The following is a 15,736-nucleotide window of genomic DNA, read 5'->3' as shown; positions in this document are numbered from 1 at the left end:
CCCACCTGCGAAGCACCAGCAGGGGCCAGGAAGTGCCTTCTAGTGCCACTGAACGTCCACAAATCTCACATGCTGCATACATATCACTAAATGTCAGGACTGGAGTGGGGACTTAGAAGGACTGTCGGGATGTTTAACCCACTGCCTGAGCCTTTTTGGAGGGGGGGGGGGGGGCGGCTTCAACTTCTTGTTCAGTTGCTGTGAAAATTTGCCACACAGAAAAGCTTGCAGACTTTGCAGTTGGCAGAGGTCATGCAGACTTCACCCAAATGCTTATTTGGCTCTTGTCTCTGCTCCACAGAACAACATGGACCGAGCTTTTGCTTTGGGCCTTTTCCAGTAAGCCAGCCTCGATGACAGGGGATAGAGTGCAGGGGTTTTCTCTAGATCAGGGCATGGAGGCCAGCTCTTCTTCCTTGGCTCTTATCTTTACTCATCTCTCTTCTTTCTCTGTCTCTCAGCTGGCTTCGGGGGCATCGCTGGACTCGGCCACTTGGGTATGGGCTCTGCCAACTTCATGGAGCTGCAGCAGCAGATGCAGCGGCAGCTGATGTCCAACCCAGAAATGCTGTCCCAGATCATGGAGAATCCCCTGGTCCAGAACATGATGTCCAACCCAGACTTCATGAGGCAGATGATCATGGCCAACCCCCAGATGCAGCAACTGATGGAGCGCAACCCAGAGATCAGTCACATGCTGAACAACCCAGAGCTCATGCGCCAGGTGGCTGGCTGTTCCTCTTCCCTGTTGGCTAGGGAAATCTGCTTGTCTGTGTCGAGTCCAGTCCAGATCATGGGTTGTGCTAACCCTGATATAGTATAGTAGCCAAGCACGCATCTGGCAAAACCACGGTTTAGAGCTGCTTGCCTGCTGCTGTGTTCTTTAAAAGGGGTGTGGGCCAGATGAATTTTGTTAGCAGCGCTGCTTTCCCCGGTGCAGCCATGGAAATGTCGGATGCAGCCTGTATTTTTGGGTTTGCACATGAGGCTGCCTTATACTGAGACCATCGATCAAGGTCAGTGTTGTCTACTCTGATTGGCAGCAGCTCTCTAGGATCTCAGGTGGAGGTCTTTCATCTGTTATTTGATCCTTTGAACTGGCAGTGCCGGGGATTGAACTGGGGATTGAGCCGGGGATTGGCAGTGCCGGGGATTGATCTTCTGCCTGCAAAGCAGAGGTTTTTCCACTAAGCCACAGCCCCTCCCTAGCAATGCATCAACTGTTGCAATGTTGGGGCATTCTGATCCCTTCACACCTGTTCTCCTCGCATCCTGGGACTCACCTCAGTGCCCACCTTGCTGCAGGAGGCTGCATGTTGTAGAGAGACTGGAATGCATACCAGGGTGTTTTTCCAGGGACCCACGTGATCTGCTTTTTGTAGGCTTCTAGGAAAGCGAGCTGAGAGTTTTCTCCCAACTCCCAGGAATTGCCACTTGCATGCTTGTTTTAAAATAACATGCCAGATCTGTGGAGTTATTCTGACTGCGGGCTTGGGGATGGTCTAATCTTGGGTTTTCATAGGGAAGAAATCCAGGGATGGTTGGGCTTGTTCTGAGTCCTCTGTTCTTCGTTCTCTTTCAAGACCATGGAGTTGGCACGCAACCCGGCCATGATGCAGGAGATGATGCGCAACCAGGACCGAGCCCTGAGCAACCTGGAGAGCATCCCAGGAGGGTACAACGCTTTGCGCCGGATGTACACGGACATTCAGGAGCCCATGTTCAGCGCTGCCAGGGAGCAGGTATGCTAGGCTGGACTTTGTGGAATTTTTATATATCGTTGTGCAGCAAAAAGTTAGCATGAGCATTTCTGCCCTTCAGCAGAACTGATTCTGCATGTTTCCAGAATCAATTCAAGGTGCTGATACCCTTCCCCTGAATAGACTTCCTTTGGGGAGCATTTAGAGCTTTCCTCTTCAGGCCTGCTTTTCTGCTTTGTGACCTTATCTGGGGAAGGTGAAGACTTTATTTGTTCTGTTGGGTTTTTATCGGTGGAGGTTTTGTTGCCTCAGGGAAATTCTGATCAATGCTGTTGTCATGCTTTGGATTTTGAAATATGCTTTTATGATTTTGTAGTCTGGTTAGGAGCTTTCCAAATAGAAACAGATTGTAAAAGTATTGTAAATATATAAATCAATGGGTTGGATCCAGTCTCTGCCTTCTGGTGTGTGAGAAGTCATCCAATGGGTCTGATCCAGGGATGTGTGTCTTCAGGTGCTTTGGGTTCCACTTGCTGTGTTTGGTTGCACCATTTGTGGTAACCACACAGAGCCTGGGATTGTTCACTAAGGAAACTCATGTCCCTACTTGGTCTTCTCAGGCGTTTTTTTGGTTTTGTTTTTACCCCAGTTCTCTTACAAGGTTCAGTTCAGACATTACTTGCAGTTCAGAATGCAAACCATGGTTTGAACTTCCAAACATGCTCTAGACCTAACCTCAGCTGAAACCCACTTGTCTTCTTTTTGTGCAGTCTTACCTGCTCAGCCTTCCAGAAAAAATGGCTGATGTTATGGCTGGTCAATTCAGATCTCACTCCAAGCCATGGTTAGCACAGACCACTTTCAAACCATGGTTTCTGGTTCATTAGCTCATTTGCCAGCCTTGCTTAGCTAATTCAGACTTTGCACTTATCTTTAGTCAAGCTTCATTATTCCTGTAAGCTTGGATCCATTGACTTCAGGTGAGCGGCAGTAAATGTCCACTGGGTGTCTATGGATGCTTGCAAGCTCAGGCTAAACTGCTGCAACGGGGGGCTACCTTTCTGCAAAATTGTGACTGTTTCTGATGAGTAGTGGAGACTGTGATGTTTGAAGGAACTATTTGGGTTGCTGGTTTGTTTTTGAGCACAGTACAAGGTGCTGGTTTTGACCTTCAAGGCCATAAACAGCCTGTCACCATGACACTTGAAGGACTCCTGCTGCCACCTCCTCATGGACCCACATACTGTGCACAGTACACACTTCTCCAGGGGTCTCTTAAGTTAGTCAGATGGTGACTAGAGGGGAGGGCCTTTTCAGTGCTGGCCTCTCATTTATAGAATACTGTTTCCAGTTGATTCTGGAAGTTGTCTGTTTACCTTTAATTTAATTTTAATTTGCGATTTATATCCCGCCCTATCCTGCAGACTTTGAAATCAGGATCACACTTTTCTGAATCTTGTGTCAGGATGTAGAAAGTAGCATATGGAATTCTCAGATGGGGCTTTTGTTATCTTTTCCCTTGGTCTGACTCTGTAACGTCTTCTCTCCCGTCTAGTTTGGCAACAACCCGTTTTCTGCCTTGGCCGGAAGCTCCGACACCTCAACCCCCCAGCCTCTGCGGACAGAGAACAGGGAGCCTTTACCCAACCCTTGGAGTCCCACAGCCGCTTCTCAAAGCCAGGCACCCAGCAGTGAAGGGAGCACCAGCTCTGTCCCTCCCCAAAGCACGCCCACTTTGTCCAACCCTTTGGGGATCAATGCAGCCAGCCTAGGATCTGGTAAGAACACCCCAGCTTGGGTAATACAAGCTCTGGGTGGTGGGTTCAACAGCGGTGGCTATCTAGACAAGCTTGGGTACGCTGGCAGAGGGACTGATTGTGTGCTTTACTCAATTGCTGCATTGCTTTACAGGCCTGGATGGGGCTCAAGACATGGCTTGTAGTAATTATGAGAGCCAGTTTGGTGTGGTGGTTAAGTGTGTGGACTCTTATCCAGGACAACCGGGTTTGATTCCCCACTCCTCCACTTGCACCTGCTGGAATGGCCTTGGGTCAGCCATAGCTCCTGTAAGAGTTGTCCTTGAAAGGGGAGCTTCTGGGAGAGCTCTCTCAGCCCCACCTACCTCACAGAGTGTCTGTTGGGGGAGGGAAGGTAAAGGAGATTGTGAGCTGCTCTGAGACTCTGAGATTCAGAGTGGAGGGTAAGATATGAATCCAATATCATCATATTATTATTATAAAACTTAAAAAAACAAAGGCAGTTTAACACTGCTTTTTACATCCAGTAAAAGATGTGGATCCTATTTCGCACTACAGAAAGACAAACTTTCCTGCCTCCTCCTTCTAAGTGTCCTGTTTTCTTCTTTCCCAAATAACTCTGGACGTCCCGCCCTGTCACAGTATGACGTTTTGGCTGTGAGCTCAGCCCAGGAACCTGAAGGAAGGTTCAGGAGCCCCCTTCAGCTTAAATGGGACTCAAAGCATTTTGAAATTCCAAATTAATAAAATATTTATTCAACATAGAGGGGAAAGTTCAGGTGAAGTCAGGGGTAAAACGTCTGAGGTAACTTCAGTATATAACTCTAAAATCAGTTTTAGATTGACACACCAGTAGTCGTCTTGAGTTTTTAACTGACTCTAAAGGTCTCAAAATCTAGTTTCTAACCACACCAGACTAGGGATCTCTGTGCACTTTTCAGAACTACCTGATTTTTTTTTTTTAAATTTTGAAAAGCTTTATTAATATAAAGTTCAAGGTACAATAGTGATGAGACATCAACAGATGAACTACCTGAATGACTGGGTGTGGAAATTCTCTTTTCACTAGAACAGTGGTCCCCAACCTTTTCAGCACTAGGGACCGGTTTTGTAGAAGACCATTTTTCCACAGACCAGAGGTGGGAGGCGGTGGCGATGGTTTCAGGATGATACAATTGTGCACTTTATTTCTGTTAGTTTGGTGTAGTGGTTAAGTGTGCGGACTCTTATCTGGGAGAACCGGGTTTGATTCCCCACTCCTCCACTTGCAGCTGCTGGAATGGCCTTGGGTCAGTCATAGCTCTCACAGAGTTGTCCTTGAAAGGGCAGCTTCTGGGTGAGCTCTCTCAACCCCATCCACCTTACAGGGAGTCTGGTGTGGGGGAAGAAGCTAAAGGCGATCGTGAGCTGCTCTGAGATTTGGAGGGCAGGGTATAAATCCAATGTCGTTGTCTTATTATTACTACATTGTAATATATAATGAAATAATTATACAATTCACGGCATGGTTGCTAACAGACCATGGACCAGTACCGGTCCACGGACCGGGGGTTGGGGACCCCTGCACTAGAAGATCCATCCCCTTTCCTTGGCCCACATGGGAGTTTTTGCTTACTTCCCAAACTTATTTTGCCAATTTATTTGTGTTAATTTGTATTCTGCCCTTTCCCGCAAGCGGGCTCAGGGCAGATAACAACAAAAGCTTTTACAAGCTAAAACCATAAAATATAATAAAACAAACAACATATATGTCACAGGCGGTGGTTTCCATTGGCCGCGTTCTATATATCCCTACAGCAGTAGGCCCAGAGATGGAATAATAGATTGATAAGATTAAAATAAGATAGCATCATGACAGGCAAGGGAGGCCAAGCAGATAGAAATAAGGATGTCCACTGCCTCAACTGAAAGCTGAGCGGAATAGCTTCGTCTTGCAGGCCCTACGAAATGGCATTAAGTTAGGTAGGGTCTGGATCTCCAGAAGGAGCTGATTCCACCAGGCCGGGGCTCATGATGTTTAACTTTCCCTCAGTTCTCTGTCTGTGCTAAACTGCTCTCAGCTAAGGCTCAAATCAGACCCCATCCTCCTCGGCATTCAGTTCAGAAGTCTTTCTCTGCTCAGCTGATGCTAACCAATCAGATTGCTTGGATCAGCCTGTCACTCAAGGCTCTCGGTTTCTGTTTAGTGGAGCACTCCTCCAGTAAGAAGACCAGCTGGGCTGTGCTGAAGAAAAAGCCCCAACGTCTAAGTCAGCTCCTTTAAAACTGGAGGTGGGGGTTGTCAAGTCACCCATGAGATCTTTTGTATTTGCAAATAGATTCATTTATTGTAGATAGGATAGGATATCAGTGACGGGTTCAGTGAGAAGATTAAGAAACAAAAGCAAGGGGAAGCATTATATAGATGGGGAATAGCCGTTAGCAAGGCGGTAGCTTTTCAATCCTAAAGGTTAAGGGGTTACAATAACATCTATAACTCGCTATAAAACTTCTACAAGGCAATTCTACAAAGCTCTGGGTAACTGATAAGGACTCTGAGAAAATGCAGAGGAGGGCTATAACTTCGACACTCCAGCATTCTTCTGTAGACATAACAGAGAGACACAGAGTGGGTCAATAAAACCTGAATAATCACACAGCAGTTGTAAACCAAATAGGATGAAGGAATGGGGGGCTTGACAGGGGTCCTATCCTGTGCCTCTTTACAGTCACCCTTTTTACTCTGCCCCTTCTGGTTCCTGCCGCTCTCTTTTCCATAACGTTAAGTACTCCTTTCTGAGGTGCTGATCATTCTGCAGGCTGAGTACAGCTTCTTATGCCAGTGTCTGTTTGCGACAGCAGTTCCGTTTACTCCATGGTTCATTTCTTGCAGCCTCAGCTTTCAGGGGTATATTTTGACATGCGAGTCCAAGCCTCCAATTGCCCCCACATTACTAAACCAAGCCAGAAAGCAGCCTCCAACCTACAATAAGCCTGTGCCTGCCCACGTGAATTAAGATGCAGCATTGCATGCTGGGAATCTGCGTTTCCCCTGATCTGTTTTGGAGTGCCACATGGTGTGACCACGGTGCCACATAGATAACCAGAACTTAAATTTTCCATCAAATGTAACCCACAGTTTCAATTGCTCTCAGTCCTGAATTAGTATATTTGGTGTTATGAACTGTGGGAACTGGGAAGTTTGGAGATTACAAGGAATAGAGGGATTGTGAGATACAGCTTCTCCCTGTTTGTCCCATGGTTGTATTTTTTTGGTAGGAGTCTTTACCTAATCGTTGTAGCAGAATCACATATTCATTTCTCCTCCTGGTCATTTTTTTAATCCCCCCCCCCCCAATTATTTCTAGGGATGTTTAGTAGCCCTGAGATGCAAGGCCTCCTACAGCAGATCTCGGAGAACCCCCAGATCATGCAGAACGTGACCTCTGCCCCTTACATGCGCACCATGATGCAGACGCTTGCCCAGAACCCTGACCTTGCAGCACAGGTGAGTGGAGTATAGTCTGCTTTCCAGATCAGGGGGTGCAGTGAGAAGGGATTTAGAATGGAAGTCTCCATTGGGTGACACTGAGGAGTGCTTTTAACCAGGCGTGTCAAAGGTGCCAAGGCTTTTTTTTTTATCAGGAATGCAGCTCCGGCTGGCTTGGCATCACGGGGTGTGGCCTAATATGCAAATGAGCTCCTGGGCTGCCCCCGCCAAAAAAGCCTTGGATAAAGCTATGGCCCAATTCTTTTAATCTCCATATGTTCCGGTTGATCTTTTAAAGTGTTGCAGTATAGGCAGGTTTCCTCAAAACTTCCTGGAGCTTGAAAACATCCTTGCTGTTCAGCTGGGAGACTGTTCAGACCCAAATCCCCCCGTATCAGTTTGATTTCCGCAGCATCAAAATGTCTGTTTAGTCTGATTTTTATCCTGCCTTTCAGTCAGTGGAGCTCAGGGTGGCTTGCACAGTGCCTTCCCTTTAACTCATTTTATCCTTGCTGTAAAGTAGATGGGGTTTATACAACGTACTAGCAAAGGGCAAAAGTCCAATAGCGCCTTGAAGATTAATAAAATTTGTGTCAGGGGATGAGCTTTTGCGAGTCACTGCTCATTCTTCAGCTACAGCTAGATATATTTTGGCTGTATCTGAAGAAGTGAGGAATGACTCGCAAGAACTCATCCCCTGCCGCAGGTTTTGTTAGTCTTTAAGACGCTACTGGACTCTTTGCTCTCTTTTACTGCTACTCACAGGCTTCATCTGAATCCAGGCCTTTCCTAGTCTTCACTGTCCAACTACCACGCCTCGCTCAGTGCTTAGCTATGTAAAGGGCTTGCAAAAGCTGCCCCTCCCCCTCCTGTCTTTTTTGCAGATGATGGTGAATGTCCCCCTCCTTGCTGGCAACCCTCCGCTCCAGGAGCAGCTACGGCTTCAGCTCCCTGCCTTTCTACAGCAGGTAAGGTGGAGTAGTGTGGCGGTCCTGGAATTGCAAGGGGATGGGGGGGCAGTCCTATGCCTGGGACTGAAGCTTCAGATGGGTGGATGTTCTTGTCCAGCTTTGGTGGTGTTTTCTGTAGCTCCACCACTGTGCATTGGGTGTAGCACCGCCATTGTGCATGGTGCTTTGTAGTAACAGGAAGGAGGTGGGTCTCCGCCCTCTGTGGAACTTTTTTTGTGTGGAAGAAGGTTGGCAGGTGCAAGTTGAGTGTTTCCAGTACAATGGAGCCTTGGTCAGTCTTGTCTATTCAGCCTGGCAGTGGCTCTCCAGGGTCTCAAGCAGAGGTCTTCTCCATCACCTACTGCCAGATCTTCTAACTGGAGATGCCAGGTGTCAAGCAGGGGACCAGGGAGGGCCTTCTACTGACTGCTATCATCCTGCTTTTCCTTCTTAACAAAACCTATCTGTGACCGAAGAGATGTGCAGACCCAGATAGTATGACAACAATAAGTTTACAGTAAGTGCTCAAGAACGAACAAGTGGGTTGTAACTTTTAGTGCAGTAGTGAACATGGAAACAGTAAAGTTGGTACAAAGAAAAAAAGTCCTGACACGACTAACTATAAATTCCCTTCCTCTATTTCCAACTGACTTACCACTCTTTGGATGATGGAACCTTCCTAGCTGCAGCCTTTCCCTAGCTGTGCTTTTTCCAGAGAGAGAACAACCCTCCCTCTCCAGCTGGGCCCTTTCTTTCCTTCCTACCTGGTCCTACCCCTCTGGGCAAGTTTTCCCTCCAAAACTGCTTTCCACCCAACCAGAGGGACAGAAGGTATCCTGGGAAATGTAGGCCCTCTATAGCTATAGGCTTCCCTGGAGCCTGTAGGCTGCACCAGGCCTTGGATCTTGGCACCAGGAATTGAACTTGGGACGTTCTGCATGCTAAGGAAATCCTCTACCATTGAGTCGCAGTCCTTCCCAAGTATATGTCTGAGTTTTGGTGGAGGGTGAGGACCCCAAGGGCTTGTGCAAAAATTGTTCAGGAGAGGGGATTTGGAGGAGGAGAGGCAGTTCCAGGCAGCAGGGGACAAGGCTGGAGTCCTTTAAAGAAGTGGAGAGCACTTTGGAGAACAACAGTGGCAGACTTGGAGGATCAGAAGGGAGATCCCAAAAGCACAGTGGATGTGCAAGCCCTTTACTCCAGTCAGAAATCCTTGTATGTGCTAAGGTCAAGGTGCAACTGATTTATGGTAAGCTCATGAAGTTACGTTTACAAGAGAATGAAGTCCTTCTTCACCCAAAGGGTGATTAACACATGGAATTCACTGCCACAGGAGGTGGCGGCGGCTACAAGCATAGACAGCTTCAAGAGGGGATTGGATAAACATATGGAGCAGAGGTCCATCAGTGGCTATTAGCCACAGCGTATTGTTGGAACTCTTTGTCTGAGGCAGTGATGCTCTGCATTCTTGGTGCTTGTGAGGGGACACAATGGGGCTACTAGCTCCACTGGTGGACTTTTTTTTTTGGCCACTGTGTGAAAGAGTGTTGAACTGGATGGGCCATTGGCCTGATCCAACATGGCTTCTCTTACATTCTTATCATGGGGTTTTCAAGGCAAAAAATGAGTGGAGGTGGTCTGCTATTGCCTTCCTTTGCATAGCAACTATAGTCTTCCGTGATGGTTTCCCATCCAAGTACAGACCGTGATCAGCTATGCATAACTGCCAAGTTCTGACAAGATCAGGCTCGTGCTGGAGCTGCTTCCTTGTGGCACTTAGAGATCCAAAATAGTGGGCATGGCTCCTGGAGCAATAGAGGAGTTGTCATTCAGTCTTTCAGAAACTGGCCAAGAGCAGCAGTTTCGTAGCTAAGAACAAAAGGCTCAGAAGGATATATTGGCGCCTATGAGCCACACACAGGAAGTGGCTGTCTGAACATCCCGTCCACTAATCCACTGATCCCGGCGGTTCTCTTCTGTCACCCCAGATGCAGAACCCCGATTCTCTCTCCGTCATGACCAACCCTCGAGCCATGCAGGCCCTTCTCCAGATCCAGCAAGGGCTCCAGACGCTGCAGACAGAGGCCCCGGGACTGGTGCCCAGGTAATGGAGAGCTCTCATGTCTAGGGATGATGGAGAACAAGTTTGGTGTAGCGGTTAAGTGTGCGGACTTATTCCCCACTCCTTCACTTGCAGCTGCTGGAATGGCCTTGGGTCAGCCATAGCTCTGGCAGAGGTTGTCCTTGAAAGGGCAGCTGCTGTGAGAGCCCTCTCAGCCCCACCCACCTCACAGGGTGTCTGTTGTGGGGGAGGAAGATACAGGAGATTGTAAGCTGCTCTGAGTCTCTGATTTGGAGAGACAGGCGGGGTATAAATCTACAGTCGTCGTCTTCTCATTTATTTATTAGATTTTTATCCTTCCCTCAGGGTGGGTAAGAATATAGTCAAACATAAAAAACCTGTCAAAACATTAAAAGCAATTATACAGTTCAGCATCCAGGGAGGGGGCGTAGACCACAAGCAGGTATGGGGTGGGCAGCCTGTGGCCCTGGGATGAAAAATCGCTCGTTGCTGTTTGATTCTGCGAAAGGCTAATTTGGCTCTTGCTGTTTGACCGGTGCCCTCACAGTAGCATGCAACACTGGCAGAATGCAAAAGGTGGCAGTTTTTCAAAAAAGCAAATAAACACTCCTTTCGGTGTTCAGGTTCATTTATAATCAGCCTTTTTTTTTTTTTTGCTAAACTTCAAAAAAAGGGGTTGCATTAAAAACTAGATACAAAGAACCATCATTATTTGGAGCAGAATAACGTTTGAGTCCAGTAGCACTTTTAAGACCAACAAAGTAATTCAAGAATGTAAAAAAGTGGCAATTTTTATATGATTGGTTAGGAATAACATGGAAACTAGAAGGCTAACTGGGAAATATAGACGGATGTATAGAATGTGTAGAATTTATGGAATCTATGGAATGGATAGAGAAGGAGAACTTAGTATGTAAGTTGATTAGACAGTAGGATATATATGAAAAAGGGGCAGAACTAAAGAAAAATGGTGATAAGAAAATAAGAATTTGGAATTAAATGGGAAGAAGAAATGTAATTGAATTAGATATATCCTCATGTCCTCCGGTTTAATTGTTAATTATTTGTTAGTGGTGTGTTATTTCTTATTTGTATTTGATATCTGTATTTGTTTTTTTTCTTTTTTGTGTCGGTTAATTCACTGTTACGTATGTTATAAATTAAAAAAAAAATTGGTAGAAAAAACCCAAAGTTTTATTCAAGGTGTAAGCTTTTGCGTGCTTGCACGCTTCTTCAGACACAGTGAATAAAACACCTTGAATGAAACTTTGTAAACCTTCAAGATGCCACTGGACTCAGATTTGGTTCCGCTGCTTCGGGCCAACACGGCTACCCACCTGATCCATTGTTTGGAGAACACTCCATGTTCTCTGCATCTGGGGCAAAGGAAGTATTAGGCAGAATACTTGAGCTAAGGCAGGAACAGGCAGCAGCTGCGGCCTTCACCTTCCTGCATTCCTCTTCTGGTTATCTTTGTTTTGTCTGAAGGGCTGTAGGGTGGGGAGGGGCAGCGCAGCTCAGCCACGAGAGAGAGAGAGATCGTTCTTCTTGTAGCCTGACCTCTTCCGGTGGCAAATGGAAGAGCTGTTAAGTTGCAGAAAAAGTCAAGTTTCACCTTTAAGACCAACGAAGTTTTATTCAGTACGTAAGCTTTCGTATGCAGGCATACTTCTTCAGACTAGGGGATAAGGTAGAGTGGGCTGAAATACATGTAATTGGTGGGTTAAGAGTGCAAACTGATACAAAGCTAGGATCACATGTCAAAACTAACAAATTAGAAGGCCATTTGGTCTGGATAGTCATAAAAGGTAATGAAAGTTGCTTGCCAATTGGTGTTGCTGCAAGTCTAGGTAAAACAAAAGGACATCTTCTAATTTGTTACACTGTTTTGCCATGTGAGCCTAGCTTTGTTGCACTCTTAACCCACCAACTGCATGTATCTCAGCCCACTGTACCTTAACCCCTCATCTGAAGAAGTATCCCTGCATACGAAAGCTTACGTTCTGAATAAAACTGTTGGTCTTAAAGGTGCGACTTGTTCTACTGCTTCAGACCAACATGGCTGCCCACTTGGATCTAAGTTGCAGAAAGCCTGAATTTTATACAGACCAGGCACTATTGGTGGGTTTGGTCCTTTTTTTTTTTTAACTTGGCAGCCAAGTCAAATTCTGTCAAGCAGCTAGTTGCAATCTGCTCTTTTTTGCATTTCTGTAAGCACAAAAGGTAATGGGGTTTCCATTTCCTGTTCAAAAAATGCTGAGCGGTTTTGGCAATTGGAGCAACAGAACCCAAGGAGCCCTTTTCAGGTTCCTAAAATTTCCAGACCAAGTTAGCCTCCCCGTCGTCTCACCCTTGGACCTTCTCTCCCTTTCCGCAGCCTTGGGTCTTTTGGGACTCCTCGAGCCCCCCCACCTTCTGCCGGAGGAAGCACAATCCCCGAGACCCCCATGTCCTCCGCTTCGACGCCTGCCAGTGCCTCTCCAGCCGGAGACAGCAATCCACACCAGCAGCTCATGCAGCACATGATCCACCTCCTGGCTGGCACAAACTCTCAAGTATGTCAGGCACGCTTTTTCTCCTCTGCTTGGTGCAGTGTCTCCCCCTCTAATGTTCACAACATTGATCCACCTAGGACAAACGTCAGCTTTCCCGGGCAGTGGTTCTCCAGGCTTTCAGGCTTGTAGTGAGATGAGAGGGGCAAGAGACACCTTGACAGATACGGTGATGGAAAGCAGTCTGGGAGATGCTGTGGCTGCAAAGAAGGTGCAAAGAAGAGCATCCTTTTCTAACTGAGAGTGATAACACACTAGCCATTTGATGTGTTAACCCAAAGTGTTGAACATGCAGCCCAGGGGCTGAATCAGGTCCCCAGAGGGCTTCTATCAGGTCCCCGAGCAACTGGCTGTCATCTGCTTCTCTCCCTTGCGTCCTTCTGCATCACAGCTTGCTTTGCCAGGCTTGCTCAGTCACACAGGAACTATAGAGCAAAGCCTCTCTTTGCTCCATTGGCTAAGGCTCCTCCTTTGGGGTGAAAGGGGGGAGGGAGAGCTTGCTTTGCCAGGCTCCTCCCCCTCCTAGTCCCCTGGGGAAGGAAGGAAAAAGCCGGAGCTTCCTTTGCCCAGTTCTCTGAATCCCATGGGAGAAATACAAAGAAAGCCCTTTAAAGAACGAGTGGTAGTGCTTTATTTTAAGTGTTTTTGTTTTTTTTAAATCCTTAATTGTGTTTGTGTCCTTTATAAAATTTATCTCTCTGCTACCTAATCTTAAATCAGTACACACATGGCCCGGCCCAACAAGGTCTCATTTATGTCAGATCCGGCCCACATAACAAATGAGTTCATCCTCTTGATTGGAGGGTCCAGGCTTAGCACCTGGATTGACTGAGACCCTGGGAGCCTATGTGGGGGTGGGGTCTGAAAAGGGGAATTGTCCTTTGTTTAAGGGATGTTCAGTTGGAAATTCTTTAGAGTGCATGTTTCACCATGAAGGATGGCAGAGAGAAGTGATGAAAAAGAGAGTTGCAGATGCACCAGGGATGGGAATGGTGGGGGGTGGCATCCTGCAACTGCCAGAGATCAGATGTAACATGGATTGTGAGTACTTAGATAGCAGTCGTCTTCCTGTTTTATTTTATTAGTGTGCCTAGATCCTGTCCTTTGCAATACCCTTTCATCGTGGTGTAGCATCGAGGCACGATAAAAGCTAGTACTTCAGTCATGTGTTAAGTTTTTAAGATTGTGCCTGTTTAGCGTAAGTAATATTTCCTCTGGTTTAAATATGCAGATTCCTGCATTGTATTGGTGGCCATTTGTTGCCTATTAAATCCTGGAAGGGTTTGCTAACAAAGGCAATCAGAATGAGAGTTACACCTGGGATTCTCATGTGGACTCTGGATTCTTTTGTAGAATTTATTTCATAATTGTTTCCATCTTGCCATTTTGTGCTGTATAAGAGTAGTTTCTGGTGTGGAAGTGGATTTTTGACTCCTTTTGTGCAAATGAATTTATATTGTATGAATGAAATTATTGGTTGTACTGATGAATTTTCCATTTGCTACATTGAATAATTTGATACAAGGTTGGTGCTATTACAGCAATATTCCTATTTGTTTCTTATGCACATCCAGGGGTGCTATGAGGGCCGGATCTTGACCTTGTTGGGCCGGGCCATGTGTGTCATAAAATACAATGCCAGGTCAGGGAGATAAAAACTTTACAAAGGACACAAACAAACACACACATTCAGCCTAATCCAACTCATTTCCTTGCTGAGGCTCAGCCAACAGAAGGAAGAGAGGCTTGGCTCAGTAGCTCTGCTGTGCAATTGAAAGAGCCTGGCAAAGCTAGCTCCCGTTCCTCCACTTCCTCCCCAAGGGAGGAGCTTTGCTCTGTAGCTCCTGTGTGATTGAGCAAGCCTGAAAAAGCAAGCGGTGATGCAGAAGGAAGCAAGAGAGGAAGAAGGAAGCAGACGACTGAGTTGCTCGGGGGCCTGATAGGAGCTTTCTGAGGGCCTTATTTGGCCCCCGAGCCACATGTTTTACACCCCTTCTGTAATCCTTATTATAGAGACCACAATGAGGCATGTATTTCCCAGTCCTGTTTCCCACTGTGCTTGTTTCTCACTAAAAGTCCTGAAGTATAGGGATTCTGCCTGGGATCGTGGGCATGCCAAAGCTGTGCTCTGTCACTGAGCTGGGGTGCCCTTAAGATAGTTTTGTGGCAGCTGTCCAAGCAGCGGGTACCCAGGACAGGCAACATCCTTCAGGGTGGCCATGGGGGTAGTTAGTATCACCAGCCTCTGCTGGCGAGTCTTCAGTCTGTTGACACCAATGGTCCATTTCTCTTGTCAGGCTCAAAGCCCGGAAGTGAGGTTCCAGCAGCAGCTAGAGCAGCTCAACGCCATGGGTTTCATCAACCGCGAGGCCAACCTGCAGGCGCTCATCGCCACGGGCGGGGACATCAACGCTGCCATCGAGAGACTGCTGGGCTCGCAGCCTTCCTAACGCCCTGTGGCCCCTCCAGTCTGCCTGCTCTCATCTCCAGCACAGGGACCCATCGAGGAGACTGCCACGATGGCCCCCCAAGTCCCGCAGTAGCTGCCTGCTGATCGAAAGAGAAGAAGAGGCCAAGCTTCAGCCCGGCGCAGCTGAGAGATCCCTTTCCAAACTGCATCGCGCATGGATTCTGATTCTCATCGAGTGGCCATTTCCAGACCTATATTCATTTCTTCCTCCCTCCCCCCGCCCCCGCCTTGTTCTGTCTCCCTGCCAATTAGGCTGTTTAGTTGGTAGAAGTGTTTACTTCTAGTTAACCCAAATGATTGTGTTGGATTAGCTTGCTTTTAAAATAAAAGCTGTCTTTCTCTTCCTGCCCCCTCCCTCCTCCTCCTCCTCCCTGGAGATCAAGGAGAGATCGATCTGGTTTCACTGACCCAAAGGCTGTCTTTCCTTACGCAAAACAATAATCCAAGGGGCAAGACTTTTTAAACACTACTAGCGAAGATGGAGCCCATCTTGCGATACCCTCGGACCCTCCCTTTCGGACCTCGGTTGTGGACTCCCAACATCGCTTTGGTGCTTGTGGGGGGCTTTGGCTGGAGGAATACAGAGGAGCCCCTCCTGGGTTTGAGGATGGAGGCGTGGGATTGGAGGTCTTTGAAGGCAGAGGGGGAAATGTCCTGAATTAAGGGCATGATGCTTGAAATTAGACTGGAATTATGTTTTATCATCTACCTTAAAAGTCTCCTCATGAATGTCATTTACTTCTTGATGCATCTAG

At 47.1% G+C, this 15,736-nt stretch overlaps 1 protein-coding gene across 1 annotated transcript in view; it reads left to right on the top strand.

Annotated features, from left to right (window-relative positions):
- UBQLN4 (ubiquilin 4) overlaps positions 1–15,736 on the top strand; it is a 20,881-nt gene extending 5,145 nt beyond the window's left edge. Inside the window, exons 4-11 of the mRNA XM_060253824.1 lie at positions 462–724; positions 1,584–1,742; positions 3,256–3,478; positions 6,805–6,944; positions 7,811–7,894; positions 9,865–9,980; positions 12,337–12,514; positions 14,809–15,736. Of these exons, the coding sequence (XP_060109807.1) occupies positions 462–724; positions 1,584–1,742; positions 3,256–3,478; positions 6,805–6,944; positions 7,811–7,894; positions 9,865–9,980; positions 12,337–12,514; positions 14,809–14,961 (1,316 nt within the window). The 3' untranslated portion in view covers positions 14,962–15,736. The remainder of the gene's footprint in view (positions 1–461; positions 725–1,583; positions 1,743–3,255; positions 3,479–6,804; positions 6,945–7,810; positions 7,895–9,864; positions 9,981–12,336; positions 12,515–14,808) is intronic.

The sequence above is a fragment of the Heteronotia binoei genome, chromosome 1 (genome assembly GCF_032191835.1).
Source record: "Heteronotia binoei isolate CCM8104 ecotype False Entrance Well chromosome 1, APGP_CSIRO_Hbin_v1, whole genome shotgun sequence".
NCBI classification, from domain to species: Eukaryota; Metazoa; Chordata; class Lepidosauria; order Squamata; family Gekkonidae; genus Heteronotia; species Heteronotia binoei.
This window is presented reverse-complemented; position numbering and strand designations above follow the sequence as displayed.